Consider the following 15,536-nt stretch of genomic DNA (forward strand, 5'->3'; position numbering starts at 1 on the left):
TATCAAATATTTTGAGATGTTATGAGTGTAGGCAGCACTTTTCCAGGACATAAAATGAATCACTACTTATTTAAACGGTTATCAGTCTCATTATCATCAAACAACAGCTTCATTTTTCAGTGGGACAAATTGACTCGAGTTTGAGATTTTTCATCAAAGGTTACATGGGACAATTATGCGTAGAACGGCAGTATAGGGCTATGAGAAAAATGTCAAATTGTTTTCGCCCGTTGTTTCGAAAAATTCGAGCAGAACAAAATTTTGTTTTTATCCACCTTTTTAATATTTCTTAGCTATTCAATTTGTATATTATGTTTATTCAACAGATGATAATGTTTTGAAAATTTTCCTGGAAGTTGATGGTAGGAATGTTCTCATATGGGTCTCGATCCTGCAAGCATAGCACAGCGATCGCAAAGTTGTCCTCCTTTGCTGTTTCGGCCACGAATTATATGCTTTATCTTGCTGCCGAAATGCATATTTAAACTATTATCTTTATATTTCAGGATATTCTTAGCTGTGTTGGTGATGCTCCCATCCGCGGGAATTCTTCCACCACTACATACAAACGCTGAACACGTGGTCAATCGTTCATAATATTTGAAAGCATCGACCACTGCTATTATTGATGCATATAATGCTAGTAACGCCTATTCAATGCTTATAAACATTTGAGCATGCAGCATTATCATTGATGCTGATATGATGCTATGTAAAAGTTTCTGAAGCATTTGCAGTGCTGCTACATTAGCATTGTTATGGTATAATTCGTAGATTGGTAAACTTGTGTTTTATTTTTGAAATCTTTATCTAGAATGCTATCAGAAATCAAGAAAAGACAAAAACAACAGAAGCATGAGGATTACTTACTATTGGCCACGCCCATCTTCATTGTACAAAGAGGGAAGATGCATGCAAGAGGCCAGTGACTGCGACACTTTCATAAGTAAACACAGAGAGTTGAATATTGAGGATGGTATTTATTGGATCAGCCAGACGCCAGCAATGTTACCATGGTACCTCATATTAAGTAACACACCACGAGAAGGTATTCATGAGCCGTCACGGGAACGAGTAGTGATTTACAAGTTGTGTAACAAAATTATGTTGATAATTACAACAATTTTTTTTTTTTAATATAATAGCAAAAGAATGATATAAAATGATCTTATTGACTCAGCTGGTGAACTATTTGGAATCAAGATTTGGAAATTTGTTTTAAAAATATAAAGTACACTGGATTATGTTTTTACACGATTTACATTTTCCAAATTTTGCACTCATCCTGAATGTTTAACTCATGTGAATTATCATGTGATTTTTCTTTGATTTGTTCAGGATTTTTGAAACATGTTGCAAAGATTTTGGTGGTAAATTAAAATCACACGATCAAAATACGAGCGGAAATCGAAAAAAAAAATCCTGTGTAATTAAAATAATGAAGAAATTTTAAAAAATATTTTGCTTGTTATTGAACTATGATTTAATAACAAATTTAAATGAAGTTTTTGAAATTTGAGTTTATGAAATCCAGAAATTTAATAAACTTTAATTTCTAAATGGCAGAATCTATTTAAAAAAATGTGATACATATTTCTGAAATAATTTCAATCAAAATTTTGAATTTAGTTGTTTGTGCCAGAATTACTTTTGGCATAACTTGTCTACAATTTTTACGCGGTTTATCTCAGAGAGTCGCAAGATGGATTTAATAATCATAAATGAATTTAATAATCATATTGTACTTACTGTTACGACGCACTTTTCGCTCATTATTCTCCCTGACGTTGAGAAACATCAAACATCATTGTCATGTGACAAAACTAAAGCCTATTTGTCACTGAGGGTATTGAAGCTCACCAACAGACGTGGTTCTGGTTCCAATACACCTGAATTCTGTACCCTTTACTTGGATTAGCTTTTCACATTTTAACAAATTCCATTCGTAAAAAAAAATATCATAGTTGATATAAATCGAAAAAGCCTCACGATTTTCACAAGACACTTGGAACTTCTTTGGTGCATATTTCCAAATTTAATATATTGCTACCAGATTCACATTTGGTTTGGTTGATAATAATACAAATACAAAGTACAAATGATTTTGTTTTGAACTTTTTCTACCACAGGCAATGCAAAAATAGTGACTTTAGTGGGACCATTTTCCGAAAAATAGTGACTTTAGTGACTTTTGGATGTAAATAGTGACTTTTAGTGACTAGATTGTAATAGTGACCAAGTCACTGCTAAAAGTGACTCGCTACCAGGCCTGCTATGATGTTCTAGGATCTTCGAGTTGTCCTGGAATTTGAATTAAATGGTCTAATAAATCAACCACGACTTCCATGATGTCCCCAGCCTCGGTATCAACCCAATAATGTCCTCCGAGTATTTGTCTTTCATTTGCCTCTCAAATCATGGCATATGAGGTATTGTAGGATCTCCTAATTATCCTGATGTTTGAACCAAATGGTCTACCGAATAATGCCATGATGCCCTCAGCCTAGGTATCAACCTCATGAGATCCTTCGATTATTTGTCGTTCATTGGCATCTAAAAGCCAAGCATATGAAATGTTTTTTAAAACCATAATAATACCATTTTTAAACCGAATAATACCATGATGCCCTCAGCCTAGGTATCAACCTCATCAGATCCTTCGATTATTTGTCTTTTATTGGCATCTAAAAGCCAAGCATATGAAATGTTTTTTTAAACCATTTTATTTATTTATTAGGCTCAATTATTTAATTTGAAATGAAGCCGAAAGCTTTAGAAATAATAACAACAAATTATTCCGAAGAAGTTTCAGAAGCATCTTTTATCCGATGGATGTCTTCTTCGGTGCAGATCAGTCGTCCGATCTGATAGCAGAGAAAACACTCGACTGGTTAGGGAAAGAGCTTACAGTAGACTGGTTTATTATCTTTTTAAAATCGCAACGCTTACTTTGCTAACATCCCCCCTTAAGCGTAAAGTTATATAACACCTAGTTATATAACACCACCTATATAAGACCAACTTGATGGTTTTGTCTTCGACTTGCTCCCGTATGTAGTGATGTCTTATGTCGATATGCTTGCTACGTGCCGAGTAACCAACTTCACGTTCTGCCAGGGTAATGGCACTCTTGTTATCGCAATGGATCACCAATGCACCGTTCGTCCCGTGAAGCTCACGCAGGAAGCTTCTCCACCACATGGCCTCTTGAGTCGCCGTTAACAGAACTCGCTTCGGTTGTCGAAAGTGCAACGGTAGATTGCCTCTTCGAATTCCAGCTGACAACGCCACCACTCTCCAGGAACGCATACCTGCTTACGGATCGTCGTGTATCGGGATCGTTGCCCCAATCTGCATCGCCTGTAGCCATGAAACTCGTCTCTCCGGTCCGTGTGTACGTAAGCTTTCGTGCTTCGTACCCCTCAAGTACCGAAGTATCCTCTTCGCCGCCGTCCAATGCGCCGGTCCAGGGTTGCTGGAAAAGCTGCTGACCAGACTTACCGCATCGCTGACGTCCGGCCTGGGTACACACTGCGCAACGAACTGCAATCCTCCTACAAGTTCTCTGTACGGAATGTTCTTCATATTCTCCTTCCTTCTTCAGTTACAGGGCACATTTCCTTGGTGAGCCGCTGATTCACGTCGAGGGAGTTTGTGCAGCATTGCAGTCGACCATATTAAACTTCGTCAACAACTTGTCGATGTACTGTTCTTGGTCGATTGCCACAACGCCTTCCGATCTGGTCACACGCAATCCCAGCACCTGCTTGACCGGTCCCAGATCCTTCATCTTGAATTCCGCACATAGTTGCTGCTTGATCTGGTCTACCAACCGCTGATCGTTCGAGAGAATCAGGAAATCGTCCACGTATATGGCAAATGATGACGACATTTCCTGCCACCACTGATAGTAGACGCACGTGTCATGCTTCGATCGCTTGAAACCCATTTGCTTGAGCTTCGTGTTCAGCTTCTGGTTCCATACTATGCTGGCCTGTTTCAGACCGTACAGCGTCTTCTGTAGCCTGCAAACCTTCGTCGGTGCTCGATCATCACGGAACTCTTCCGGTTGTTCCATGAAAATCTCTTCATCGTCCAAATCGCCCTGCAGGAAGGCAGTTACTGCGTCCATTTGATGCACCACCAGACCCAACTTCGCCGCCAGTGCAAGTAGGTAACGCACCGTTGCGTAGCGAACGACAGGCGAGTAGGTGTCCGTATAGTTTACGCCTTTACTTACGACTAACCCTTGATCACAAGTCGCGCCTTGTACCGCCCAATGGAGCCATCCGCATTCGTCTTGACCTTGAAGACCCATTTGCTCTTCAACGCTTTCCGCCCTGGGGGTAGGTCGACCATACGCCATGTGCCGTTTTCGCTTAACGCACTCAACTCGCTCTCCACAATCGTCCGGTTCATCCTCTCCGAAGATCCGTTCTGTTGCGGGTTGTACGGTACCGTCCTCTCGTGCCGTATTCCGCTCTTCTTCAGGAATGTTTCAAACTGCTTACCCAGATACTCCTGTCCATTGTCGGTTCGCAAACATTTGATCTTCTTCCCGTCTGGTTTTCAACGTAGGCCTGAACTCTTCAAACGCACTGAACGCATCCGCCTTTGGATTTGAGGAAATAAGCGAACGTTATCCTGATAGCATCGTCAATGAACGTGACCCAACACTTGCTACCGCCATGTGACGCCTTCCATTGGTCCACACACAGGTCCGAGTGGATTAGCTCTAGCACTTCCTTCGCTCGAACTCCACTTGACTTGAATGGAAACTTTCGGTGTTTGCCTTCCGCACACGGTACACAACCCTGCATAGTAGTACCAATGATGTCCATACCAGTCACCCTCGATATCAACCGCTTGACGCCGTCGATGTTGAGATGGACTAGCCGTCGATGCCGCAACTCCAAATTGCCACAGGGTTTTGCGACAAACGAATTGTTCTGTGCAGCGAGATTTAACTTGTACAGGCCATCTTTCTCTCGTGCCGTCGCGATAACGTTCCCCTTGGACGCGTGCACCACCACTCAGGCCTTGTCAGTGAAAGTAACGCGGTATCCTTTCTTGCAGATTTCGAAGATTGATTGCAAGGTCTGGAACACATAGCACGTTAGATATATCGAGATCGGTGTACGTACCTTCCACTTCGGCTTCGAGCTTCACGCTTCCAACAGCCGCCACAGGAATCTCCGCTGCATTGGCCACGTAGATTGATTCGGATGTCTTCTTGGGAGCCACGAGAGCCGCTTAAAATCTGTAACGCCCCGCTCCAGAGTCCAGGATCCAGTCTTCCGTCTGATGCACCTGCTTCAGCAATGCTAGCAACGCCACCTGCTTATTACGACCAGAACCTCCGACTGCTTTGGATTTTTGCTGACACTCGTCGTACAACTTGAATCCGATTTCTTCGAGCTTGTGGCTAGTGGACATTATCTCGTCCACGTATTCCTCCACAGACGAACAATCTTCAAGTTCCAACCGAGTCAGCTTGCGAAGCAAATTGATCTTCCGAGTTCTTCCGCACTCCTGAAAAGCTGTTTTCAGACTTGACCATGCTTCCTTCGCTGTCTTCGCCTTTTGAACCAAGCTGTAGTTGTATGGTTCAATGCTGAGGCAAATCGTCGAAAGAGTCGAAACCCACCTGGGTGCCCTCCGAAGGATCCACGGCCCGCCACGTTCCTTCGCAGATCATTACCATACGCATGGTGAACGCCCACAAAACATAATTGTCCCTTCCTTTCAATTTCGGCACCGAGTGGAGCGACATACCACATACCACGAGAACCTCGAAACGCCATCTGCTTGTCCGCCTCGTGGTTGAATGTCTTCAGTTCCGCCGATTTGATTTCCGGAACCACTTCCACCTGCTGCAGCGCCACTACTTCCGTTTCCGGCTGGATTTCCTTTTCCACCGTTTGAACGTCTCACGCCGCCAGCCATCTTCTCTTGATTTTAAAAAAGTCTTGAGGTGAAAAAAATACTTTCGGCTTGTTGATCGGCCGTTACTATGGTTACTTCTGCTAGCGGCCCATAACCTGATAGCAGAGAAAAAACTCGACTGGTTAGGGAAAGAGCTTACAGTAGACTGGTTTATTATCTTTTTAAAAACGCAACGCTTACTTTGCTAACACGATCGCACAGCAATCAAGCAATCCATCGTTGAGTTGTCGACTGCGCTAGTTTTTTCTTCTCTTCTTCCTCTTTCAAATTTCTGTGGAGGTCCACAATTCCCTTCTTCACGAACCAGATCCGATCCGTTTTGTTTTTGAAGATCATTGTTTCCGCTAACTTCTCGCGTTCTTCCTCTGGCACTTCAATGAGAATATTTTCCTTGCTTTCGCTGGTGTTTTTACACTTGCTGCTTCGAAGTCGATAACGACTCCGCAGTATGATTTTCATTGTCTTTCTGTCCCATTGCCTTTCATTTTTGTCTTCTTTCCTTTCCTTTATTCCTTTGTGGACACGCATCCTTTCGATGACCTTCTGTTCGACACACAAAGCATTTGTTCCGCAAATCCTGGTAGAACACCATTCCCTTCTATTTAGACACTTCGAGTGAAGGAGAAATTTACTTATTGACATCGATATACACACCTCTCACACCGGTGTACAAATGGTCCAGGCCAAACAATCTACTTCTGGGGGCAGCAGGGACAGTAGGGACAGCATGGACCATGTCCAAGGGCTTGACGACCCCTCCCCAGCTGTCTGCGAGTCAGGGAGAACTGCCTAGGGGTGGTGGATTTCAGCAGTGGGCTCTGCTAAAATCCCTCCCAAAAACCACAAGTGCCCATAATCAGACTCTATCAAAGCGACTGTGTGCCGCTTCAAAAGCACAAGCCCAAGGAGTGCCAATTGGCATGGGGAGTGTCCCTACTTCGGTAGGGTAGCGCGTGAGCTGCTTCGGCAGGGAGTGAGTGATCTGTTTGTGCTGAGGCAGGAGTGTCATAGCGCGTCACCGCTATTGTCACCTCGAAGCAGCAGCAGAAGTCTGAGTATGGACTGCACATGCTAAGGTAGGAGTGTCGTAGCGTAGTATGGTTGATTTGTCCCTACATACCGCTATCGACACCTCGAGGCATGGCAGTGGAGTGTTAGAGTGGGTTGGGGAGTGTCCTTGATTCCGGAGGCTAGCGCGTGAGCTGCTTCGGCAGGGGAGTGAGTGATCTGTTGTGTTGAGGCAGGAGGCTGGTCAGCGTGTCACCGCTATTGTCACCTCGAAGCGCGCAGCAGAAGTCTGAGTATGGACTGCACATGCTGAGGTAGGAGCCGAGGTACCCATCGACACCCTGAGGCATTGCAGTGGAGTGTTAGAGTGAGCACCCGGGAAAAAGGGTCACATGGAGCGAATGTCTTTGGAGAAGCTGGGTTTTAAGCGGTGCAGGGTAGCAGGGTTGTACCCACACACCTACAGTTGTGCACATGTGGTGCATGGGGAGTGTCCCTGCTTCTGCAGGGTAGCGTGTGGTCTGCTTCGACAGTGGTGTGATTGATCTGCTCGTGCTGAGGCAGGAGTGTCGTAGCGTAATATCTGTAGGCCCAGGCAGTTACCGCTATTGACACACCTCTCGAGGCATGGCAGCAGCGCGCCTGGAGAGCATCCAAGTAAGACTCAAATGGAGTGAATGGTGCGTGCGAGCACCAAGTCAGTCTCATGTGGACGAGTGTCTGTGTGAGAGCGATAATGACAGAGTACGCTTAGTACTGCCATCCCCCCCAGAAGTAGTACTGCGAGGTAGTTCCTGGGGAAACGATGGTGGAGCCCAAGGAGTTTAGTCGGTATTACTGGTATGGTCGAGTTCGACACTCCAGTACACTTCCGTGGTAGTTTGGCAACTACAATGCACGTGTACTGGGTTAGTGTGTAAATGCATTCTCCCTGGTAAAAAAAAAAACAATCTACTTAGCAGCAGGGACAGCAGGGACAGCATGGACCATGTCCAAGGGCTTGACGACCCTCCCTAGCTGTCTGTGAGTCAGGGATATTGCCTAGGGCGTGGTGGGATTTAGCAGTGGGCTCTACTAAAAACCTCCCAAAAACCACAAGTGCCCGTAATCAGATTCTATCAAAGCGACTGTGTGCCGCTTCAAAAGTACAAGTTTCAGGAGTGCCAATGAATTATTGACAGTGGCTGATTTTCTACCAGCCGCTTCCACATCCAGGCTCTATCGTATATGCGCAAATAGCCAGCAAGAGTTACTTACTTACTTACTTATGGATCCTGTACAATTGCGGTGCCAAAGGGCCGACTTGAAAGATCTCCATCCTGAGCGATGCCCGGTTATCGCTTTTAACCTGTTGCCAGGTTAGATTCGGGTCGACTTCTTTTATTTCTTTATTGAGGCTTCGCCATGAGCCTCTGGCCCGCCTTGCTGCGATGTCCCGCTGGGTTCCAGTCTCTGCTTGCTTACGGATTTCTGTTTCTGCTCTTCACGTAGAGTGTGGCCGACCCAGCCCCACTCTGATCCTGAATTTCAGTTGCTATCGGCCTCTGGTGACAAATGACGAGGTGCTCGTTGTTGAGATCCAGCTGTGAGGCCACCAGGCCCGAATTATATACCAGGCATCTGTTAACAATCACCTGCAGCCGTTGGAGTGTTCTCCACTGATACACACCATGTTTCGCCAGCGTATAACAGCACAGATTTCATGTTAGAGTTGAAAATTCGTATTTTGGTGCGTTCACTTATCTGCCTGTTTTCCAGATATTTCTTAAACTCGCAAAGGCAGCCCTTGCTTTCTTGATCCAGTGCGCCTATGTCGATCTTGGTACCGCCAACCATCGCCATTTGCAAGCGCCAGTTCGATCGTGCCAGCAAGAGTTAACTGCCAGAGGCTTTTGTAGTATGAAAGACATTTAACGCGGGTTTTCTCAAAATTAGGATCTTTTCATGAAAAACTATTTGGTACCGGTTATGAAGGAAGGTGTCCACATTACGCCTACCAAATATTTTTTCGATGAAGGTGCTTTAATTTTGAGAAATCGACTTAGATGCCTTTTCGCCATACTGATTTCAGAAAGCACTCCCAGTGTGCCGCCAGGCACGCTCAAAGCAGGCGCGATTCATTGGCATGGGGAGTGTCCCTTTACTGGTAGGGTAGCGCGTGACAAGCTTCTGGCAGGGAGTGAGTGATCTGTTTGTGCTGGAGGCAGGAGTGTCATAGCGCGTCGCCGCTATTGTCACCTCTAGCGCAGCAGAAGTCTTGAGTATGGACTGCACATGTTGAGGCAGGAGTGTCGTAGCGTAGTATCGCTGATCGGACCACATACCGCTATCGACACCTCGAGGCATGGCTGTGGAGTGTTAGAGTGAGTTGGGAGGTCCCTACTGGTAGGGTAGCGTGAGCTGCTTGGCAGGAGTGAGGATCTGGCCAGCTGAGGCAGGAGGCTGGACAGCGTGGCGCCGCTATTGTCACCTCGAAGCGCAGCAGAAGTCTGAGTATGGACTGCACATGCTGAGGTAGGAGTCGAGGTAGCTATCGACACCTCGAGGCATGGCAGTGGGAGATGTTAGGGGAGTGAGCACCCGAAAAAGGGTCACATGGAGCGAATGGTCTTTGGAGAAGCTGCTTCGGCGGCAGGGTAGCAATGGGTTGTACCCACACACCTACAGTTGTGCACATGTGGTGCATGGGGAGTGTCCCTGCTTCGGCAGGGTAGCGAGTGGTCTGCTTCGGCAGTGGTGTGATTGATCTGCTCGTGCTGAGGCAGGAGTGTCGTAGCGTAATATCTGTAGGCCCAGGCAGTTACCGCTATTGACACCTCGAGGAATGGCAGCGGAGCGCCGGGAGAGCATCCAAGTAAGACTCAAATGGAGTGAATGGTGTGCGAGCACCCAAGTCAGTCTCGCGTGGGACGAGTGCCTGTGTGAGCGATAATGAGCGAGTACGCTTAGTACTGCCGTCCCCCCAGAAGTAGTACTGCGAGGTAGTTCCTGGGGGAAACGATGGTGGAGCCCAAGGGAGTTTAGTCGGTATTACCAGTATGGTCGAGTCCGACACTCCAGTACACTTCCGTGTGGTAGTTTGGCAACTACAATGCACGTGTACTGGGTTAGTGTGTAAATGCATTCTCCCTTGTAAAAAAAAAAAAAAAAATCTACTTCTGGGGGCAGCAGGGACAGCAGGGACAGCATGGACCATGTCCAAGGGCTTGACGACCCCTCCCCAGCTGTCTGCGAGTCAGGGAGAACTGCCTAGGGCGTGGTGGGATTTAGCAGTGGGCTCTGCTAAAATCCCTCCCAAAAAACCACAAGTGCCCATAATCAGACTCTATCAAAGCGACTGTGTGCCGCTTCAAAAGCACAAGCCCAGGGAGTGCCAATTGGCATGCCCAAGGGAGCCCAAGGGAGTTTAGTCGGTATTACCGGTATGGTCGAGTCCGACACTCCAGTACACTTCCGTGAGGTAGTTTGGCAACTACAATGCACGTGTACTGGGTTAGTGTGTAAATGCATTCTCCCTTGTAAAAAAAAAAAAACAATCTACTTCGCCATACTCCGTAAGCCGCTGTTTTAAATCGTTATCCGGTAATTCTGGTGGCAAATCAAAACTCTGATATAGTGTAGGAGAAGGTGGTTGATTGTCGGCACCCTTTTGTTTTTTCCATAACTTTCGGCCAATTGCACAATGTGGGGATATTTGCATACCAATGGAAGCATATAGCATAGGCTAATAAGTAGTGGAGAGATTTGTTTTATTTCATCTATTGGAAAAATAATATTACCAATTTTGTTAAGGGTTGGTTTTATGTCGTTTCGAAAAAGGTGGTCGGCACCCTTAAAAACCCTCAAAATGAAAAACTATGAAGTGGGGGCGTTATGGATGGAAAGATCAAGATTTATGGTGTCAATAGCAATGAAATTTATTCCATTTAAGTACATCATACACATTATATGAAGATTTCAAAATTTGTAATTTGCTAACAACTTGGCTTATAGCCTGAAATCAGGCAATAAACTGATGATTTCCTTTGATAATCACCAGGGCGCCGACAACCGAAATAAGTAACCTTTTTGAAAAATGAAAATAATAGTTAAGTTGTGACCGCTACGGTGGCATTCAATATTGAATCACAAAATAGAGTAAATTTGCTCAGCAAATACGTAAGGCGCTCACAATTTCGATCGTTTTACTACGGTTTATAGTACTAAGCAAATGACCAAAAAAATGGAGTGGGTTTTCACTTGACAAAAAAGTGTTTTCTCTGTAAAACGAAACAAAAGCTTCTACATATATGCTTCGGAAATCGTGACAAGATCGTGCTTACATAGCATACGTATGGCAAATGACAAAATTACCACATCTGTTTTCTGTCAAATGTTACTTCCCCTACATTGGTAACGGCAACCGTCATGTTGACTTCCACAGACATTCCACGGGCATAGCTGAACTTTTGCGGTTCCGTATTCTTCCTTATCGCATTGCATCCCTCGAGACAAACTTCACAAACAGCGGTCGATCCAGTGCTGTTTTATATACCGTTTCCATAAGCGATACTTCGCTGAAACATCTCATATGCCAGGAACTGAGACCCAAATGAAATACAAATAATCGAAGGCAGTGATGAACTCTATATACATATATTAAGAAAAACCACTTAAACAAAGATTAAAAAAAAAAAAAATAATTGAAGAACATGAAGGTCGTAGTTGAAATCCTACAGTATCTCAGTACATATCTCTTAAATATATCCCTTTTGTTCAGCATAATAAAGCATAATACATATCGCTTTGAGAAGTGTCCGGTTTTCGGAAGGTGCCCGGGGATCTTTTTGCAAAAACAAATTTTTATTTTTATTCTGAATATAGATAAATATATAGTCAAAAAAAAGACTTACGTAATGATGCTGATCCTGAAGAAATTTTCATGCGTGCCATATTAGAATACTGTGCTCTTGCGCGAGCCCGCTGCGCGGCAGCTGTATCAACAGCGGAGACACTGCGTAATCCGGCTGGTTAAAAAAAAACATAATTAGGCATTAATTAATGGAATAGTTAGACTAATGGTTGAAAACACGTTACAGCCGTGGTAGTTAATTTTGTTAATGAAAACGATCAACAAGTTAACGTAGTTCAATCAAAGTTAATTGCCTATTTCCTATTTCGGATTAAACCACCCGACTTGGACGTTAATTTACAATGTTATGAAAACTCATATGTGAATATGTACGTTATGTGGAAGATATTGATTTGGAAAATGTATTGGAGGTAACCACTTTCCCTTCGATGGGACTCGAACCCATGACCCTACAGTACGCTAGACTGGTGCTTTAACCAACTAAGCTACGGAGGTCCTTCGTTAATTAATACAGCTGGCCCGTCAATACATAATCGTGCCATCTTTGGTTCAAATCATATCTTTATAATAAACATTACCGACAGTAGGGAAACGGTTCCTATTGCCATCTAACCGTAAAAAAATCATCTCATCGTAAAAAATTCATCTCATCTAGAAACAAATAGGCTAAACATTTCATTGCATCTTTTTGCTAACATACATGCGCACTGCTTATAAATTAAACAAAAACCCAGAATAATCCACCTAGTGGTGATGTTGTCTTTCTCGTGTATTAAAAAACAAGAAAACACATAAGAGTAACAAGAAAAGCACATAAAAAAGGTCAAAATTGCATTTTAGGGAGATAGATTCAGTTATTTCCATAAATCACGTTAATGAAGTATAAAAAAAAAGTTATTTCCATCAATTCCATTTGCCCTATATAAATATTCGCTACTAGAATTATTTTTGACTTTTTCCACCATAGGCTCTATATATAACGTGTTATTCAACCGATAGACTAAACACGAAAGAATTATAAATTCTATTATAATCTATTCATGCCTGAAAAAAGTTGTATAAATCAATATCGTCATAGTTACATTAATATATTAGAAAACTCCATCCATAACCTAAGTAGAACATTAAAATTTGAGACAGATGCGGTACATACAATAGATAAATATATGATTTTTTAAACATAAAAACATAATAACAAAACTTACACACACTTACACAAGTGATAGTGAAGAGCTAAAGTTACTTTCTTTCAAAATTCACAATAAGGTGGGTGAGGTGACATAATATAAATGAACTTTAAAAAAAATAAGGGGCGACACACTAATTACGTGTTTTTTTTTTTGGTTTTCATCTCCCTTTCCCACATTATGATGCTATTTCATGTTGCTTTGCAGATATCACAATAAAATGAAAAAATGCAACCCACCTTCTCTGCCTATGATCGAATATCAGTCCCATATGAATTTTCGACGTTTTCGTGTTAGCACCTGTAACGGTCATTTTCATCATAGTATTATCGAATGCAGCTGTTAAATAGGTATGTTTGTTCAGGAAAAGTCGAAAAAAATATCAATCCGGCTCGTCCCAGATGGAAAATGACCGCATATGAGTCCCTTTTTCTTTGACAATGGGACTCATATGCGGTCATTTTCAAGATGGGACAAGTAGGCTTGATGATGTTTGTTCCTCATTTTCTTGATTGTTCTTTCATATGGGACTAATATATGATCATGAGCAGTTCTCAATAAATCATCATTTTATAATTCAATAATTCATTATTTTACGCAGAGGTTGCCCTCAAGCGTTCTAAGGGCAAAAAAAATGAAATATCCAGCTCGTCAGTGTTGTGTCTATAGAGTGGAAAAAAACATCTCAATATCGCCTACATTACTTATGATACACTATATTACTAAACACAAAAGAAATACGACTGGAAGATTTGGTGTTTTATTGTGTGGCTTTCTCAGTCTAATTTAGTCAAAACGATTCGTTTTGTTTTGCCCAACAATTTGGGCAAAACAAAACGAACCGTTTTGACTAAAATATATTACTAAAAATGTTCAAATTTTAGCTTGCTCGACGAGTTTACACGTTTTATAGAAAGTGTGTTTCGCATAAGAAACAATGCTGAAAAATATTTTTTGCAATTCCTGATCATAATACCTGGTATGGAAAAGTAGGTCGTTTTATCACTCAAACGTTGGCGTTTGAGTGATAAAACGGCTTACTTTTCCATACCAATGACATTGGTGCTTTAATGAACATTATGCAATTCAAATGGGTTGCATAATAGTAGTTTGTGCAACAAGTTGCAAAAAGATGATTTTTTCAGCACGAGTTGTACGTTTATCCAACGAGGCTTGCCGAGTTGGATAAATACTACGAGTGCAAAAAAAATCGAGTTTTGCAAACGAATTGCACACGCTATTTTTTGCAATGACGAAAAATGTAGGTACTTTAATTTGATAAATCTGTGCCAAAATTGTACAGTCTAATTTATTCCACATGATCATTCTTGCCAATAAATTATGTTGCTGTGGAGAACAATCAGATTCCATGTTACCATGCCACATTGCATAGTACAATAAGCCGTGAAGCGATAGATGTACTTGCCTTTGGAAAATGTTGATGTCATGTCCTCCAGACTATTTAATTTATTACGGGGCGCATAGAATACACTATTTGAGCACTTACCCAAGCTAATTCAGCAAAATGTTGTCATGTAACTACTGTTTTGATGATGGTTTTTCATTATAGAACCCAAATGAGTGTTATAATGAATATTATGCAACTAATTTGAGTTGCATAATGTTCATTAAAGCACCCATTTTCTTGGTATGGAAAAGTAGGCCGTTTTATCACTCAAAGACGAACTGTAAACCAGATATTATTATCAGGAATTGCAAAAAATCCATTATAGCACTAATTTGGGTGCTATAATGGAAAACCAGCATTAAAATAATAGTTACATGACCACATTCAGCTAAATTGGCATGGGTGAGTGTTCAAACAGTGTATTCTTTGTGTTACGTAATAAATGAAATATTTAAGGGCATGACCAAGATTTTTTTATGTACAGATTATCCGACTTCGTCAGTAGATGGGAATAACCAGCGCGGGGGGGAAACATACATTTTCAGTGCAAAACGTAAACAAACGAGCATAAATTCCATACACAAATCCAAGACGGCTGAGTTGGGGATATTGACAAGTCGGATAACCTGTACATAAAAAAATCTTGGGCATGACATCCAATTTTCCAAAGGCAGGTTTATCTATCGCTTTATGGTCTGTCGAACACACAATGGGGCACGATAATATGGAATCTGTTTGTTTTCTGCAGCAACATGATTTTTGGTAAGATTGGTAATGATATCGAAATGCTAATTATCATCTTCCAAACTTAGACGTACACATGTACATTATAATATTTGAGGCGAAAGTATAGAATTGATAGTTCCCGTTAGGATACGGGCAGGCATGAAGAATGTTTTTATAGAAGTCGATTTGAAAGCGAGCGGAGGGCAATATTTGTGATGGCACATATCACACGACCTTCCTTTTGTCAAGCTCCCGTATGAAGGGGGAGGGAAGAATATCAGTGTGGAAGCTGATATATCTCCACTGGCAAAAGGAAGGTGGTTTGATTTGCAGACAGTACTCGTCGATAGAAAATCCTTCCGCACGCGATGGCATATGAGCGATATTGCCCTCCGCTCGCTTTTAAATC

General features: G+C 42.5%; 1 protein-coding gene across 10 annotated transcripts in view; it reads right to left on the minus strand.

Annotated features, from left to right (window-relative positions):
- LOC134217420 (CLIP-associating protein) overlaps positions 1 to 15,536 on the minus strand; it is a 128,650-nt gene that overhangs the window by 86,191 nt on the left and 26,923 nt on the right. For all 10 annotated transcript variants that reach the window (XM_062696172.1, XM_062696171.1, XM_062696179.1 and 7 more), the window contains one exon: positions 11,847 to 11,960. In XM_062696172.1, the coding sequence (XP_062552156.1) occupies positions 11,847 to 11,960 (114 nt within the window). The remainder of the gene's footprint in view (positions 1 to 11,846; positions 11,961 to 15,536) is intronic.

This window comes from Armigeres subalbatus, chromosome 2, assembly GCF_024139115.2.
Source record: "Armigeres subalbatus isolate Guangzhou_Male chromosome 2, GZ_Asu_2, whole genome shotgun sequence".
Classification (NCBI taxonomy): Eukaryota; Metazoa; Arthropoda; class Insecta; order Diptera; family Culicidae; genus Armigeres; species Armigeres subalbatus.